At 38.8% G+C, this 16,972-nt stretch overlaps 1 protein-coding gene and 1 long non-coding RNA gene across 4 annotated transcripts in view; one reads left to right on the forward strand and one right to left on the reverse strand.

The window, feature by feature from the left end:
* The window catches only part of LOC121631234 (microtubule-associated serine/threonine-protein kinase 1-like), a 60,472-nt gene that overhangs the window by 5,661 nt on the left and 37,839 nt on the right, over positions 1 to 16,972 (reverse strand). For all 3 annotated transcript variants that reach the window (XM_041972023.1, XM_041972015.1, XM_041972005.1), the window contains 18 exons: positions 14,685 to 14,845; positions 12,456 to 12,531; positions 11,549 to 11,758; positions 10,635 to 10,736; positions 8,602 to 8,734; positions 8,440 to 8,507; positions 7,903 to 7,979; positions 7,510 to 7,718; positions 5,721 to 5,859; positions 5,502 to 5,634; positions 4,729 to 4,894; positions 4,525 to 4,626; positions 3,575 to 3,697; positions 2,114 to 2,223; positions 1,859 to 2,019; positions 887 to 1,146; positions 616 to 798; positions 303 to 532 (listed from right to left, as the gene is read on the reverse strand). In XM_041972023.1, the coding sequence (XP_041827957.1) occupies positions 303 to 532; positions 616 to 798; positions 887 to 1,146; positions 1,859 to 2,019; positions 2,114 to 2,223; positions 3,575 to 3,697; positions 4,525 to 4,626; positions 4,729 to 4,894; positions 5,502 to 5,634; positions 5,721 to 5,859; positions 7,510 to 7,718; positions 7,903 to 7,979; positions 8,440 to 8,507; positions 8,602 to 8,734; positions 10,635 to 10,736; positions 11,549 to 11,758; positions 12,456 to 12,531; positions 14,685 to 14,845 (2,643 nt within the window). The remainder of the gene's footprint in view (positions 1 to 302; positions 533 to 615; positions 799 to 886; positions 1,147 to 1,858; positions 2,020 to 2,113; positions 2,224 to 3,574; positions 3,698 to 4,524; positions 4,627 to 4,728; positions 4,895 to 5,501; positions 5,635 to 5,720; positions 5,860 to 7,509; positions 7,719 to 7,902; positions 7,980 to 8,439; positions 8,508 to 8,601; positions 8,735 to 10,634; positions 10,737 to 11,548; positions 11,759 to 12,455; positions 12,532 to 14,684; positions 14,846 to 16,972) is intronic.
* On the forward strand, positions 3,713 to 16,778 carry LOC121631255. The gene is made up of 3 exons (XR_006008712.1): positions 3,713 to 3,787; positions 7,536 to 7,595; positions 16,521 to 16,778. It is a non-coding gene; the product is annotated as an uncharacterized LOC121631255 (long non-coding RNA).

Here is a 16,972-nt window from a genome sequence, read left to right on the forward strand (position 1 = left end):
TTAGGACCCGTGAGAGAGCTGTGATTAAATGAACGTCTGCAGACTTCAGCAACTTTGTAAAGATGAGAGGACCACAATCCCACCAAAATGATCTAAGAACTATTTAATCCTGACATTGCACTTAGTTTTTAAAAAACTACTTCTGCATTTTTATTTAGTTTTTGTTCAAATAATAATGATTCAGTCTAACATGTTGCTCTAAATCTGAGATTTTACTTACAAAATGTAAACACTTGAACTGAAATGAGTTGTGCTTCTTGATACTCCGTGAACTCTCCACACTGTTTGCTGTGCTTTCTTACCCAGACCATGTGATGCACGCTGTAAACATCACTGTCTCCCATGTAGACTCGGATTGCACGGAGAGTGAACCCATACTTCTTCCCAGAGCGGTGGATGGTGATCGGAGAGTGCAGGACGCTGACCAGTGGGCTGTAGTCTCGACTGGGGGAGGAGTCGCGAGAGGAGGGGTTGGACGAGAGGGATCGAGGAGACATGGGGCTCGGTAGCGGGGATACTCCATGCTGCTCCACTGCGGGAGAGTTCAGGTTGAATTTTAGGATTTATTTCTAAGTTTCATTCAGAGTTTCTTTTACAAATCTGATGTGTCTTTACCTGCAGGAATGATGACAGACAATGCAGTAGCAGAGGCAGATTTGATAACTTTGCTTCCTGGTCGCGAGTTCCGCTTTTCTCCCTCGGCTGAGAGCTGCTGGTGTCGGACCCGCCGCAGCACGAGGTCTGTGGTAGCGCTGGCTGGCAGAGGCAGCGATGCATCAGCAGGCCTCAAAAGTTTGTCTGTGACATGAACCAAACATAAAACAGATGCTTTTCGTTAAATATGGATATACAGTCACATATCATATTCCTCATTGTCCCCTCTTACCTCCTGCTGTGAGGCCATTTCCATCTTTGAGGAATGTTCTCAGATCTCCATGAGAGGAATTGGCCCCCATAGCTCCTTCCAGGGAAGTTCCCCTGGTTTTTGTCGGCAGCTGCTTGTTTGGAACAGGCAGCTCAGAGTCCTGCTCCAGAGGGGATGCCAAGCGGTGTGTATCCATCAGCGCGGAGAAGCGTCTTCGGGCCCCTGATGGTGGGCTGGAATCGCTCTCAGTGAAGGATGACTCAGAACAAGAGAAACGCTTCCTGGAACAGCAAAGCAGTCATCCTTTAGATATTACAGTAGTTATTAAATAAAAATTGCTGCTCTGATGTTAAGGGGGGGTTCAAAACAAAAAAGTTTTCAAAACTCAGCATATCCCCCTCTGACAGAAACGTAACATGTTGAGTTTTCTTGGCTAATCATTATTATTACATTATTACATTATTATTATTATACAGTGCACAATGTAGAAAACTATTAGAAACAACTTATTTGTTTTACTAATGAGACACTGTTATATAAAACATAAAATGATAATTAGTCACTACTAAAAAGTTTATATTCAAACAAAATCTGGGCTAAGATTGTGGAGTCACTGTGTCAAGTAAAACAAGTGCACCCTGAAGAAGGTGAGGACTATTTGCTTGAATTATCTCGTATTCTATTGGCTGGAGGAGGTTTGACAGACAGCTCTTTCTGCAACCCAAGAGAGAGGAAAAAATATCCAAGAGCAGAAGTTTTGAGAGCAGAGGATGTGTCTGAGTGTGAGGGAAAGAGACCAAGTCTGAGTGCAGAGTTTTGAAAGGAAGAACAATATATTTGAAAGCAAGAGGGACTTTCTGAGTGTGAGAGCAGAGTTTTGAGAGAGAGCAAGATGATATTTGAGCATGAAAACCAGAAATCTTGCTCTCAAAGCAAACAATTACGCTCTTGATTAAAGATAGAAAAATACCCCCATATGTTGTCTTCACTCACATCTCAGGTGAACCAGTCCTCCAGCTCTTGTCTCTGAGGGTGACACCTCCCAGGCTTTCTCTCTTGGTGACTCGGTCCTCTCTGGGGACTTTATGCTCCCTCAGAGTTATAGTGTGGGGTTTATGTTCCAGCTGAGACAGATGCTCCATGCTGCTGTACACCTGCAGGTCCACATATCACGGCTTGCATTTTAGCACAATGTTACATGGAGAGATTAATATTTTTGGGAAAAAATGTATAACTTAAGGTGCAGACCTTGCTAAAGCGAGGGGAGCAGGAAGAGAAGCGATGGATCTCCACAGGCTCATCATCATTGGTGTCGTCCTCATCATACGACTGCACATGATGGTAGCGCTCAGAGCGGGCTGAAGATGAGAAGGGACAAGAGATTATTACTTAAAAAAGAGCATCAATTCACCCAGCAGTGCAGCATCTTTTTAGGTTTTCTTCTTAATCCTACAGGTATACTCTTATACAATACTCTTACAGGCTACAAGTTGCTGCCACTGGCCTAAATTTTATTAGACATGAGCAGTCAAAGTTGCAAACTGAGATTAACTCATCATTTTATACTAAGTTGATGCATTCAAGCTTAACAAAACACATTATGTCAACAAGTGTCTTTCTCCTACAGAGAAATTGGTTTCAAAGTGATAACAAACATGTGTTACATGATTAACAAATGCGCATCACAATTTTAGAGTAACTTTTGGTACTTGCAAATATATGTTCAGATCTACACATGTATATCAGGCAATTTTAACACATGCATACGTTACAAATTGCACAAACAATAATATTTTTATACAGATGTCTTCACATAACCTCACAGATGTGATCATTCTGTGTTTAAAAAGCTTCCCTTGTGTACAAATAGTTAAATGTGTGTGAATACAGAGCCTGAAGTGCAAGGATCACATTGCAGTTGTGCACAGATCAGCTCATGTATGTGTGCATGCAGAGTTTTGGGATGACTTTGACATTCTCACAGCTACTCACAACAGATCCACAAATACATGCTGCGTTTAAGTGCTGGTGGAAAGCTGGGACACCTGGATTTTTATCAGATTTGAGTGTTCTCTCTTTTCTATTTATAGTTATTGGATGCTTTCCATGAAAACATAATTGACCCTTTCAAGCATGAATAAAAACAAAAGTTACAGTTACATATATTTTGTTATTAACAGAACTACTATCAAGTCTTGGTTGTTAAGAGGAAATATTGGCACTGAAACAAGCAGACAACAGAAACTACTTCCATATTTAGTTTTAAGGGTTTGTTTTTTAAGGTTCGTCATATTTTACTATTTATTTATTTAATTTACATGAATCAATTCTACAAACATATTAATAAGATAATATATGGGCTTATTTAATATGATATATAATATGAATATTATATAAAAATATAGCTGTATCCATTTCTTTTACTGTTTATCAGTGAGGCAAAGACATTTACACAGTAAGTGGCAGTGTATGTAGATGGTTCGCTGGCATGTATTGAAGTTGCTAATTTGGAAAAAAAAACAAAGTACAATACACATTTTTAACTATTTAAACTTCATATTCCTCATTCACATTGATTATAGTAATAATGCTAACTTGATGAGAATTAAAATCCTTTGGTTTCTAAGAAATCTAAAGCAACAAAAGACGTAGTCTTTTCCTAAGATCAACTTTTCAAAAAGCATCCTGAATACACAGAGATAAACTTACTGTCAAAATAACTGGTGTCTTCCTCTGACTCTAAGTGAGGGATGAACTCTGCTTTCTGTCTCAGCAGGCTGTTCCAGTCTACCTCTGTGAAGAATGAGTGCTGCTTCACTTCAAAAGCACCACCTGGAGGGCAAGAGGAAGGAAGTGGGTGGGTGCATACATAAAGAGGAGCAGGTGGAAAGACAAATAGCTTCAGCCTGAAAGCACTTAAAGGTATTTTGACCCTGACAGAAGTTGACTTATGTGGGTAAACCAAACCAGTGAGCAGACATGCATGATAACAATTAATCTTCTAGGTCAGCGAGTCCCATTTAAGGGTAGAGGTACCCGAGGGGTACTTTTAGTGATGCAGGATTAATTCAGAGCCTTACGCCAGTGTACAACTCCAATTTAAAAATTGTCAACCTCTGTGCAACGTTTTAGTAACGTGCTCTTCCAGCTGTTTTCTTGTTTACCACCATGCAACCAGTTAGGAATAATATGCAAAGAGCACAATGCATCTTTAAGAGAATATCTGCATTTTCAGTTCTTCAAATGTTCGGGGAATGTTCTGCTTCTCTGAAGGTTTCTCTGAATAGTTTATGGTTGTTTGCTATTTTAATCTTAAGAGAACCACCTGCTAATTTTAGCCTAACATTCTGTGCTTGTTGGGATTTGACTGATCTAAAATCTGTGACTTAACATCCCTGAGGTGACATGTCCTCATTGGTGTACTGGTAAATTACATTTGACTGCAATGTGACAAAATCGAAACATGTAATTATTTCTGCTTTCCTTGGTGCACAAAAACAAAGAGCAAATGAACAGAGCAGTCAAAACCGTAAAATAATGAATAAACATGTGCAACAGCTAGCTGTAAAATATTGGAACATCACATTAGAGGTGCACAAATTCATCTAATGACGTTATAAAGTCTGAAAATGCTAGACCTTTTCTTGTAGATAACTGACCTGTGCCCAGCCGAATCAGTGGATTTGTCTGCAGTAGGGAGGAGATCAGGTGCTGGGCATCAACAGGCAGAGCCTCATCCCCTTCTGGCCACACTATGTCATCTACAGCAAGACGAGGTGGAGGATGAAGGAGGGTGTATATCAAGAAGTTTGGCTTATTTATTAGCAATACACAGTCATCCCACAAAGACCTGTAATCCTTACCTGTAATCACTTGTCCAAACAGTTCTTCTGGAGTGTCTCCAAAGAAAGGCACACAGCCCACCAGGAACTCATACAGGATGATGCCCATAGCCCACCAGTCCACTGGCTTCCCATAACCCTGACGAAGAATAACCTCTGGGGCGATATACTCTGGAGTTCCACACACCTAAAAAATAAGAAACACTTGATTTAGTCAGACAATGGTCGAATTCCTTTTAGTCTGGCCCAGATTAGATATTTGCAGTTTCTAAGTGAAGTCAGAGGTACAAACGCCCATGCACCATATCATAAGAACACACGTTCATGTCTAGCCAAGTAAGCACCCTCAAAAATGCCAAGACAAGATGAAAGCCCTAGCGAGTGTTTTCATGTGCAGATGGGCATACACTGAATGCTAACAGATTCCTGGCTGCCATGATGAGGCCACGAGAAATAATGAGGCTTCGTTTCAAAGCATGTGCACCAAATGAAAGGCTTGTGAATGTAAGCCTTACGTAAAAGAAATTATTGTAATAACAAGGGAAATAACTTTGTGTTGTTCTGCCAACTGTTAACAGACTCATTTAGTCGGGCTTCAGATATGCCTGCCACACAATGGAAGGGAATATCTTTCCATAAAAATGAAGACTTCAAAGGACATTTTATAGAGACACTGATTGGATCATAATGTGTTTGAGCAGTCCACATTAAAATAGTGCCAACAAAACTCATGCTACAACAAAATGTGGGATTTCTATTTAGAATACAGCTTGACGTTCTTCACGATGTCATACCTGTTTGTCCAAAAACTCGCGTGTATCCTTCTCTATGTGTCCTTCATACAAGTTGGTGGTCAGACTCATCAGACCCATCTTAGACAGACCAAAGTCGGTCAGCTTGATGTGGCCCATTGAGGTAATCAGGAGGCTAAGAACAGTCACAGCAGAGTTACAGCAGGTAAGTCGTAGTTTGCATAATCTGTGCAACAATTTGAGAAAACTTCATTGCCTCACTTGTCAGGTTTGAGGTCACGATGTACAATGCCATAGTTGTGTAAGTACTCCAATGCAAGGACTGTCTCTGCAAAGTACATGCGCGCCATCTCCACAGGCAGAGCCCCAATGTTCTTCAACAGAGTGGCGCAGTCCCCACCTGCCAACAGAATTCATTGTCTCATGAGTCTCTCCTCTGACATTTTTGGTTACCATGAACATCTCAGAGTACCTCTTGACCCAAGTTATTTTAGTATAAATTTAGGACATTGCGCAACAAACACAGTGAAAAGCAGAAAGCTATGAGTTTGAGTGTGGTTTGGTAGCGTAAGTGTGGTAGTAGTGTTATTGGTTTGTATGTTATGCTAGCAGCATGGCTCTACAAGAGCAATGTTCAAAATATGAAATGGCTTAGAACAAAGTGCCTTTTGGCTTTTGCTTTTCCTGTTGTTGGATTTCTGCTCTGACAGTGGAAAGAGCTCATTAGCTTTCCAGTCTAATTATTAAAAGTATGAATTACTGCCAGAGTACATCATTACAGGCGGCACTTTTGTGCTTATGAGGATGAAATGTCTGGTGCTTTGTCCTATTTGCTATTAAGTTGGTTGTTGTCAACCAGAGTCAGGCCTTTTCAGCTTTAGTGCCATGTAACCTTTAATCAATCAGTATTCAATCAATGTATAGCCTCAGCTCCAAAGGTTCTGTGTTGTTAGCTTTTTGGAGGACTGCATGTTTGTTTGATTTGTTTTGAAAAATTTCCAAGGCATTTAGAGTAACAAAAGCAAAGACATACATGGCTTTTAGAAGCACGATCTCAGAATTAGGATTGACAATTTCAGTTGCAAGTTGTAAAACTTCTAGGATTTGTTCACTTAGCAGTCTTGTTGTTATTAGCATACAAGCTAATTATACATTATGCTGTATTTATGCATACAAACAGCATACATGAAATAATAATAGTAATAAAAAATATGAATTATCTATTCCCAGAGGGAAATTGTAATCTAGTAATCAGTGCTATAATCTAGTAAGTAATCTATTCTCTGATAAAAGGTGGACAGAACAATGCACCACTGATCAGCTATGGCTACCTGTATGAGTAGGGTGGCCAAATAGAGTTTTGGAGTCAGGGCTGGAGGGTTTTCTACAACTTTGAGTTAGACATCTAACTTTTGAGCGTGTTTAACTTAGTTTTTCCTGTTTAAAGTGCCATTTGCCTAGCAGCAGAGAAGACAAACTAGACATAATTTTGCATTATGATGGGGGAAAAAAACTAGGTGCAGAAATAATGACTGTCAACTACTGATATTCACCTGTACTCCACCATTCTTTAGTGTTTTTCAAGTCTGGTCTTTTTGTGTTTAAATGTATTGTCTTTAGCCCTCCTTTAGCTCAACCAACTTTTAACCAGTCAGCAGGTGAGGTTACAAGCAGCATCCTCTACAAGGGCTACATAATGTTAATTTTTTGCAATAGAAATGCGAACCTTGATGGCATTAACAATATCCTTCACCTGGCACTGGGTGAGAGTGAAGCACACAGAGTCACGCCACATGAACGCCACCACTGGAGTTAGATTGTAGTGAGCATTTGCAGTACTGTTTCCAGCACCGGTTAAAAAGATTGGACACATCTGCCCTTCAAAATGTTGCAAATTCACAGCTAAAAAGGCAGAAATTAAAATGTTTATTTAGACTATGTGGTAGTGTAGTCATTAACAGAATATCTATGTAACAAATATTTCTTCATCTATTAGATCCAGTGTACCCTACATGCATACTGATACAGATCTCTATCTCTAAATCCTCACCTTCCACATATTCCATGACCATACAGAGGTGCCGACGAGTTTCAAAGGAACAGAACATGGAGACGACAAAGGGATTCTCTGCAAAGGTGAGGATGTCTCTTTCTACAAAGGCCTGCTGGATTTGGTTCCTGAGGATCAGATTTTGCTTGTTTATCTTCTTCATGGCAAACCGCTGACGTGTCTCCAAATGGCGCACCAAGTAAACAGCACTAGTTCACACATACACACACAGAGGCAACATATAAATACATTACTTTTTATTTTCTTTGGCTTTGTGTTGCTTGGAAAAGTATTTGTGTTCATATCAGAGGTTACACGTGTGGGAATAAATCATTTATACAAAAACACATTTTCATCAGCTGAATGAAAAAGGTCCTAAAATAAGCTGCTCACCCATATGCTCCGTTACTGATCAGCTTGATGGTCTGGAAGTCTGCTTCTCCTGGTGGTTTTATCATTTTAATCTTACCCTGTGGATCAAAGACCAGAATGAACAAACTGAATCTGATCATCTACAATGAAATCAGTAAAGAATAAGCCCTTAAAAAGTTTATTCCATGTATTATATTGTTTCTATCACCACATAACGTTATCGTTGGTGCTACACATTGTGGTTTACATCCTCTTCTCTTCCTCTTTTGTAATTATCTTTATTTTTTTGTCAGTTTCATTTAGTCTGTTGGAGGCCTGCCCATTGCTAAAGGGAAGGCAGGGTTTCAAAAAGGGGGGATATCCTGTTTTCTGAACGTCAGCATGAATTAGTTAAATTAGAAGAATAAAAGCAGGCATGCCAAGTCATTAGAAGATGAGACAGACATTTCACTGAGGGCAACAACATTTCGGCAAGTCTGACGTAATGCTGTCTGAAGAAGTAAGAAAAGCACTGGAGTCAAGAGAACTGACCAGACGGAGGATTATTTTGGACCTCACCTCTGTTGAGTCATCTGTTTCAGGCGTTACCGGCCCCTCGCTGTCGTAACTCTCCAGATTCACCATGTCTAATGACAAAGAAATGTCTAGTTATACCAGCTGGAAGACATTTTCTTTTCTAAAAAGACAGTGATATAGATAAGTTTGAATTTTTAAATTTACCTTCAATTGGGTCTCTGGTCAGCCCCAGCTGGCTGATGATGTAACGAGGAATGTCTGTTTTCATCAGATGGCCCTCCTTGGCGTGGTCCTCCGCTGCCTCCAGTAGGTGGTAAAACTCCTCAGGGTTAAACTCCTGCACATGAAGATCCTGCATTAACTGCTTGTAGAGCAGTTTGAAGATTTGTTTCAACAGTCTGCACTGCTCCTCTGGAGATGCTTCATGTATACTCATCTCAACTCTGTTTTAGGGATAGATTCTCCATTTAAAGATATGCTTTACAAGGTTTATGTTATGCTTATGGCATTCTCAGATATGTTACAGATGCAACACTTACCCTCCAGATCCTGCCTCACTGCTCACAGAGTTGCAGTAGTCTTTAAAGGTTCATGAATATTTCAGCATAAATATGATCTCAAGCATCATCAGATTTTCACATAAAATCAGACCACATAAGGAGAAGCAGATTGAACCCCTTTTGCATTTCAGCTGTTCCTTTCAGAGGTCACCATGGCGAATCATGTGCCTTCATCTGATCCAATCTTCTTCATCATCAACTAAGTTAGTGCCTTATCTCATTATATCCATAAATCTCCTCTTTGGTCTTCGTCTGGGCTTCCTGTCTAGTTGTTCCAACCTCAGCATCCTTCTGCAGATATATTCACTATCCCTCCTCTGTGCATCCCCAAACCATCTTAGTCTGGTCTCTCTGACTTTGTCTCCAAAACATCTAACACATGCTGTCCCTCTGATGTACTCTGTCCCTAGCCACCCTCGTCACTTCCAAAGAGAACTACAACATTTTAATCCTTGCTACCTCCAGTTCTGTCCCCCGTCTTTTCCTCAGGCACCATGCAGCATTGCATCAACATCTTGTATAACTTTCCTTTTAATTCTTGCCGTTACTCTATCACATATCACACCTGAGAAGCAGATTAAGCCGCTGTAAAAAATAGAATGCAGTGTGACACTTTCTGCAGCAATAACTGCACTAAACAGTTTGAGCAATTATGATCCGCCCTGGACATCAGCATTAGAGAAAGTTTGGCCCATTCCAATGCACAGAATTGGTAAAAATCTGGGATGTTGGCATGTTTCTTTACACGACTTTTCACTTCAGGTTACTCACAAACATTCTCCACATTCTAATGCTTCTTCTGCACCCAGTGTTTTATGTCTTATGTAAAGCACTTTGACCAGCTTTGTTCATGCAATGTCCCATTCAAATAAACCTGCCTTTAATATCTGAGTTCTTCTTACCCTACCCTAAAATTCAGGTCAGAAAATTACAGAAAATTTGAAAGTTTACAAACTGTTACAATTGTAAACTTGTAAGCAATAACTCATCAGTTTTGTTATTAAGATATATCACCATAATACAGAGAAAACTCTAAACCTTTGGTTATATATACAGTATATATATTTACACTAATTGTCCCTGTATAATCCTGAATGCTTATTTACACATTGTTACATCAGGAGCACGCCAAGGACCATAGACTCTGTAAATCAAAGGTAGTGACATTCAGACTCAAATTGGATTATTGAATCCTCTGCCTTACTTTTCAGCTGTCACTCATCATCCATATCAGCAGGGTATGACTCACACATGGGGTCTCAGTTGAAAACCTATTTTTGAAAAAGCTTCACAGACAAACCCCAGCTCAGCCATCCTTCAAACTTTAAAAGACTCCGTGGTCATGGTCTGTCTGAGTCAGGCTGGAAGGCAGCCAATTGGCAGGGGCCTGCTGGAATTAGCTGTCCTGTGGCATGACAAATTTTAATCTAAATGCAAATGTCTTCCACCAACCACTAAGTCTCTCTTTTTGTCTCTATTTGTCTTTATTTTTGCTTGTTTTGATTTTCTATCTCCTGCTGTGTAATATACTAGGCTGCTTAAATGCTTAAAATGGGCTTAAAAATCAGTTTATTATTATTATTTTTTTTTACCATCAGAGCTATAACATCCTGTATCATAGAGAGTGGGATTAAAGAAGGACTGTGGTCATTGTAGCCGGATTGTGTATGAACCTACCAGACACTCCAAAAGCCTTGCAGGTCGGGAGATGATGATGAGAAGCTTTTTCACCAACTCTGTGACGAAGGCTACCTCTGAGCTCTCAGAGCGCTCAAAAGCCTGAAAAACAGACATGGAAGAGGTAAAATGGCAGGTTTTGTGATTAAAGGCGATCAGGGATTCAAAAAGCTGTGAAGGAGGAGACGACCTGATCACAAAAATGAGAAGATAGAATTAAACGCCACACAGGTAACCCTGAGCAATCTAAACAACTTAATCAAGCAGAGAAGAAGGTGTAGGGGATGAAATTCCCTGATACTTGTTATCTGCTCTGGAAAATCACAAGCATAACTAGGCTTAGCCACATCTCAAATTGATTCTCACTAAAGTCATCATGTGTTGAATGAAATTACAAAGGCTTGAACTGGATGTAGTATCTGTAATCATCCCAAGCATCACATTATTTCAACTGGTAGAAGAAATGTGTATTTGTTTATGAGACTGTTTCAGTTATGACTTACAAATCTTCTCCACAGTGGGCAGTGGTAGCCTTGTGGTTACAGAGGTGGGATTGGGTTTGGAGAACCTGGGAGAACCTAGGCTGTGGTAACAATTTTTACTAATTTTGTTTGTGAAAATAAAATGAGTTAGCTGCTAAACGCTTCCTGCTTGTAAAACATTCCAAAAACTAGTAAAATTATTTTTCTTACATGATATCATCCTTGCACAAAATCTACAGACGAAGCAGAAACAAATGTATTGGCCTGCTGCAGGAAACACCAGCATATGCTTATGTGGGACCCTCAACATGAAAGCAAACCTATGAGTTAGAACATTTTTTTGCTTGTGTTCTTGCTTTCAGATGTAAGTCGCTTTGGACAAAAGTGTCTGCCAAATGACTGTAGAATAGAACAGAATAGAATTTAACTCACATCATGAAACAACTTCTCCAGACTCTTTTGTAGCTCAAAGAAGTACACAGAGGTGATGAGACCATCGTGGGATTTGGCCAGGCAATCTCTGGCCAGCTCAGCTATCTGGTGGTGGATGAAGCTGAGGACTCCATCAGCCAATGGAAGAACATACTCAGGAGAAAAAGCCTGTATGAACTCGGACAGCCTCTCCTCCATCTGTGCTGTGGCCTGTTGGAGGACAAAGGGGTGGGGGGTACAGAAGCCATAACAAGACAGAGGAAAAAAGACAATGGGGAGGTTGCATTGGATTGGAGGGAATGGTGTAATGATATTGATAATAAAAATTCTTTCTTTAGATGAGCTGAAGATGTGGGACAGAAAGTTGAAAAAGCTTTTACATTTGTGATTCAGATAGTGTGACAGGACTGATCCACACCGACTTTAACAGTGTCTTTTTTTTTCCATTTAACGTGAGTCAGAACAATCTCAAAAAGCTTTACCCCTGATGAAGTCCCAACAAACTCTGAGGCACAATTTCCTACAGTTTGATTTTTATCAGTGTAAAAGCTTTTAGCTCCTTTCCTCTTGATACCAACCTCAACCCAAAGAGAGAGAGAGAGAGAAATACGCCTTTACTCAACTGCTCAAAGCAGCAGTAGCATTTGTGCCGTTGATGAACTTCATTCCCAGACAAAGCAAAAGAGCTTGAAAGCATCACATTACATTATTTTTAATATCTTAACAGACACTATGCTTCTTATTTATTAAGATTTCAGACATCAATCATATGTACAAATCTCTAAACTCATTCATATTTTAGGGGTGATGCTGTGGTATTTGACATTAGAATCAAAGGTTGGCTTTAATACCATGTGGGCGTATGCATTAGCTTTAGGGTATTTGTGTGTGTGTGTGTGTGTTTTACCTTTGGAAAGCGCTCCTTGTACACATGGTTCATCATGACTATCTCATTATCATAGCAGGAAGAGGAGCGTCCAGGGCTGGAAGGAAAAAACATTACAAAGTCAATAAATATACAACCCAAACTCAGTTTAGTGTTCAATGTGTTTAGTGGAAAGTAGAAATATAGACAGATTTGATTTGGACACAAAATGAACCAATAAAAGCGAAATTAGCTTAAACAACTTAGAAAAGAAAGAAACGTTAAACTATTTAAATTTTTAATCAACAATCCTTTTAGTAATGAATAGATTAATTAATTAACTGATGCACATATCAATCAGGTGGAATAATCAGAAACTGAACCATTGTTCAGTTTGATACATTGGGAAGCTTATCTGCTAAAGCCCGGTTTGCTATTACCATTAGGTTAAAACAATGTTTGTGTTTGCTTTTGTTGTTGTTGTTACAGTTATTTTGTTTATTTTAGTGGGATAATTTACACTACCGTTCAAAAGTTTGGGGTCACTTCCCTATTGAATCCCATGGCAAAGTGACCCCAAACTTTTGAACGGTAGTGTATCTATGAGCTGCCTTTGTATTACGTGTAGACTAAGCACTCAGTTTGGAGAATCAAGCAGTTGAAATAATCAGTGAATTAAGATAGCTGCTCCAAATGTCACATAACTGTCACCTTTTGAAACAACCCATGGGAGTAGCAGCTACTCCCATGGGTTGTTTGCTAGCTTAGCTCATGTTAAGCTAGCAGCTACTTAGCTATCGGTTTATCCTTATTTTTCCTATTTGTGAAAAACAAACAAAAAAGAAAAAAAAACTGTAATACAATTAACAAAACTTCTGATATAAAGTTTTACATCTACTGCAAATAAAATGTGAATTTCTCACTTAGAAAAAATAATCTCTCTCTTAGCTACCCTACTCATATTAGTATCCTTAGCCAGGTGCGCAGACAAATGCTCACAAGAGAATTAACAGAAAATGAGACAAATGCCCACAAACAGTTTTAAATAGTTATTTTTCATAGATAAATAAATAAAAGACCAACCAAAGGAGTATACAATTAGCATAATGGGGGCAACATTTTTCAACCTTTTACCTGTCTCACCAGTGGTGTGAAATAAAGTGGGACTTTATAAAACTACAAAAGAAAGTTTTATATTATGGTAAATTGTCTGTACTTATAAAGCGATTTAATCCGAAGCGCTTTACCTGTACGTCACATTGGCCCATTCACACAATGATGGCAGAAGCTGCTGTGCAAGAATCTTACCACGACCCATCAGGAGCAATTTGGGGTTTGGTATCTTGCCCAGGGACACCTCAACATGAGTTTGACAGGCGGGGATTGAACCGGCAACCCTTGGGCTACAAGATGACCACTCTACCCACTGAGCCATGCCGCCCCCATTATATTATACAAGTGCATTGGGTATTAAAAAGCATTTGAACATATTTTCATAATGAAACTGATATGTGAGCATTTTTCATAGTTGTATATCTATCATCAAAGTGAGTGTACATTATAAAACAATTTGTGAGCATTTGTTTCTTTTTCTCTTAGTGTTGTGAGCATTTGTCTCATGAGAATTTGTCATGGAATCCTTTGCCAGCTAACATTTCGTAGCTAACAACTATATTAGCTTAAGACTTTATCCCTAGTTGCAGCTTCACTGTAGTTCAGGGTATAACATTAAATCTTCTATTCAGCTCACAGTGATTTGAATGGTTTAAATGTTGAATCTAAGTAGGATTAAACATTCATTTAATGGTTTCAACTTGGTTTAGAGGAGTTCAAAGATCGTGTGTTTGTCTGATGAACTGAAGCCTCCATTGCTTTGCAAGACCTTGCCCTTCTTAGATGATTATAAAATCAAAATAGCCAGGATGATGTACAATAATGCATCCCAGGTTAAAGCAACATTTAAGTGACATCTGGCTGTGAAATACCAGCCAGATACTGACTCTGGTAGTTTTGATTTACAGCATGGGTTTAACCACAACAAAACGAATCTGGTTAACTATATTGCCACAACAAAAGATAGTTGGTGTGAAAAAAGTGAATGTTCAGTCTGCTGATTTCAGGTGTCTTTCTTTCATTTAGCTGATTTTCTTTTCATTTTGGACCATGGCAAGATACGATAGCAAATCTGCTTTGAAAGAGTCCTTTAAGGACAGAATTGTGCTTTTTGGCAGATGCTGCTGTTTAATCATTTGGGTTGCTACAGTCGCTGACCTGAGGCTGCGGGAGCGTGGGCGCATGTGGGGGGAGCAGCGGCCGCCATCATCGTCCGTAATGCTCTCTGTGCTGCCAAAGTGTTTGGATAAAAAGTGGAGCTCATCCATGGTGGGCTGGGAGGGCAGCTGGTGCAGCCTCTCCTGGGAGGAGCTGGAGGACTGGAATGAGACGAACATAGAAGAGGAGGAGGGGAAGCAACAGTGGAAGGTGGAGGAGAAAGAGGAAGCAGATGAGAATGGGGAGAAGGAAATGAGAGGGGAAAAGAGGAAATAGTGAATGTTGATGTGAGGGGAGAAGGAGTTGGAGGATCAAAGAAAAATGCCATGAAATTTATGGCAACAAAAGTTGAGTGAGTGACTGAGGCGTATCTAAGTGAGACTCTAAAAGACATCCAATTACAACATCTTGTAGGCCAAAGCCTACGAATTCTTCACCAGCCCAGACATGATGATGATGGACCAAGAATTAGAATGTTATGAAGTTGTCCCATGAGCCTCAGGGCCACACCCGGGAATCGGTCTATCAAGCAAACTTTGCATCACAGGTTCACTTGCCTCCATCACCGCAATGAGATCAGGACTGAAAGATGACTGAAAGAACGATTGTAAATCAATAACAAGCAACAAACTAATTTAAAACTTTCAGACCCAGAAGATTTAGTAGAATGATGGAGGCTTCCCTGCTTTGTCTTTTTAATATTTTTAGGGTGTTCTGTTTTAATATTGCTTCTTTCTTGCCTTGAATAAAGCCTAACATCTGTTTTGGCTTTGAATTTCTGTTAAGTTGCAAAAGTGTTGGCTTTTGTTACTTTGGTGACAAGCAGAGTTACCAGTCTCATGCATGTCATGTTTGTTAGTTCTACCTTCGGGGTTTGTTATAAACATTACATCATTACCCCCTCTGTTTTCCTGAATTAACAAGATACTTTCAAAGAAGCTCAGCCATGCTGTCAGAATGTATATTATGCAAAAGAAATATTATTTAGAACAGTATCTTACAGGATAATATTTTAGCTATGTTGGATTCTTCGTCCTTTTATTGTTGACCTTGTAAGAAGTGAATAATGGCCAAGTTTACAAGCAATCTTTTAGTGAGCAGGTTAGCTAACGTTTGTTGTCTGGCACTTTATGTGTGTCATTTATATGCGTTTAAACTTTTTGTTATTTTACATTGTTAGCATGTTAAATTGAATACAGTTAGAGTACAGCTTAAGGGCGGGGCTTAAAAGCTCCTCTTTTCTAAATTAACAAGATTATTTAAAGAAAAAATAATTAATTTTGTTGTTTTCTTAATTAAATTTTTTTTTTAATTAAATTATATTTTCTTTTTTTCTATATTAATTTGACAGTTTTAAATTTGAATTACACATTCAGTTTGTTTTTGTGAGTAAGCAACATCATTTTACATAAAAATATATTTTCTCTTTGTTTATTCTAAAGTATTTACATTAAAATCATATTTCATGTCCATTTTTCTAAATGAACAAGTTAATTCCCATAGATATATTTTCTGTTTGTTATTTGAAATAATTAGATCATTTTAAACCAAAATTATATTCTTTGTTATTTCCGTAAATTTAAATAAATCATTTAATTGACTTTAAATTATGCCTTTAATTTTTACTAGTTTGATTTATTTTTATTTATTTATTTATTTTTAAAATATCCATAAATTAAGAAAAAAATAAAATAAATTATTTTGTGTAAAATGATCTAATTATTTCAGAAAAACATTCATTTTATCTTTTTTTTTTCCTTGTCTGGCTAAGATGGTCTTGTGGTTAAATTACTGTGAAACTGCACTCTTCCTCACACCATCCGTTCCTCTCCACAGCACATCTCTCATGCTGTCTCATCCCACTGGCCCGGTACTCATCACTTTCCCTCCTGCTCTCCTCCCTCCATTTATCTAACCCTCCATCCACAGATGGAGAGATGAGCCAGGCTTCTGACATCACTGTTATGCAATAAGCTTCACACCAAAAAGACAACAAGGGAGAGAAATTTAAATAAAGAGCTAAAGATGAATTGTTCTGTTTATATGTTAATGCATGAGGTTGTTTTATATTCAAGCAGTGTGGTGATTGTAGGATGACAGCTGTGTTTTCTTTTTCTTTTTTTTTTATCAAATCCACAGCCCTACCCGTGGTCCAGATGTTCTTAACAATGAATCATCCGTTATAGAGTTTGTAGTTATGCTGATAACTTGCAGTGTTCCAAAATGTGTCCATGAAAGATTTCTAATCTAAACTATGAAGCTGTTTTATTTGGCTTTTATCAAACATG

This window comes from Melanotaenia boesemani, chromosome 2 (genome assembly GCF_017639745.1).
Source record: "Melanotaenia boesemani isolate fMelBoe1 chromosome 2, fMelBoe1.pri, whole genome shotgun sequence".
Lineage (NCBI taxonomy): Eukaryota > Metazoa > Chordata > Actinopteri > Atheriniformes > Melanotaeniidae > Melanotaenia > Melanotaenia boesemani.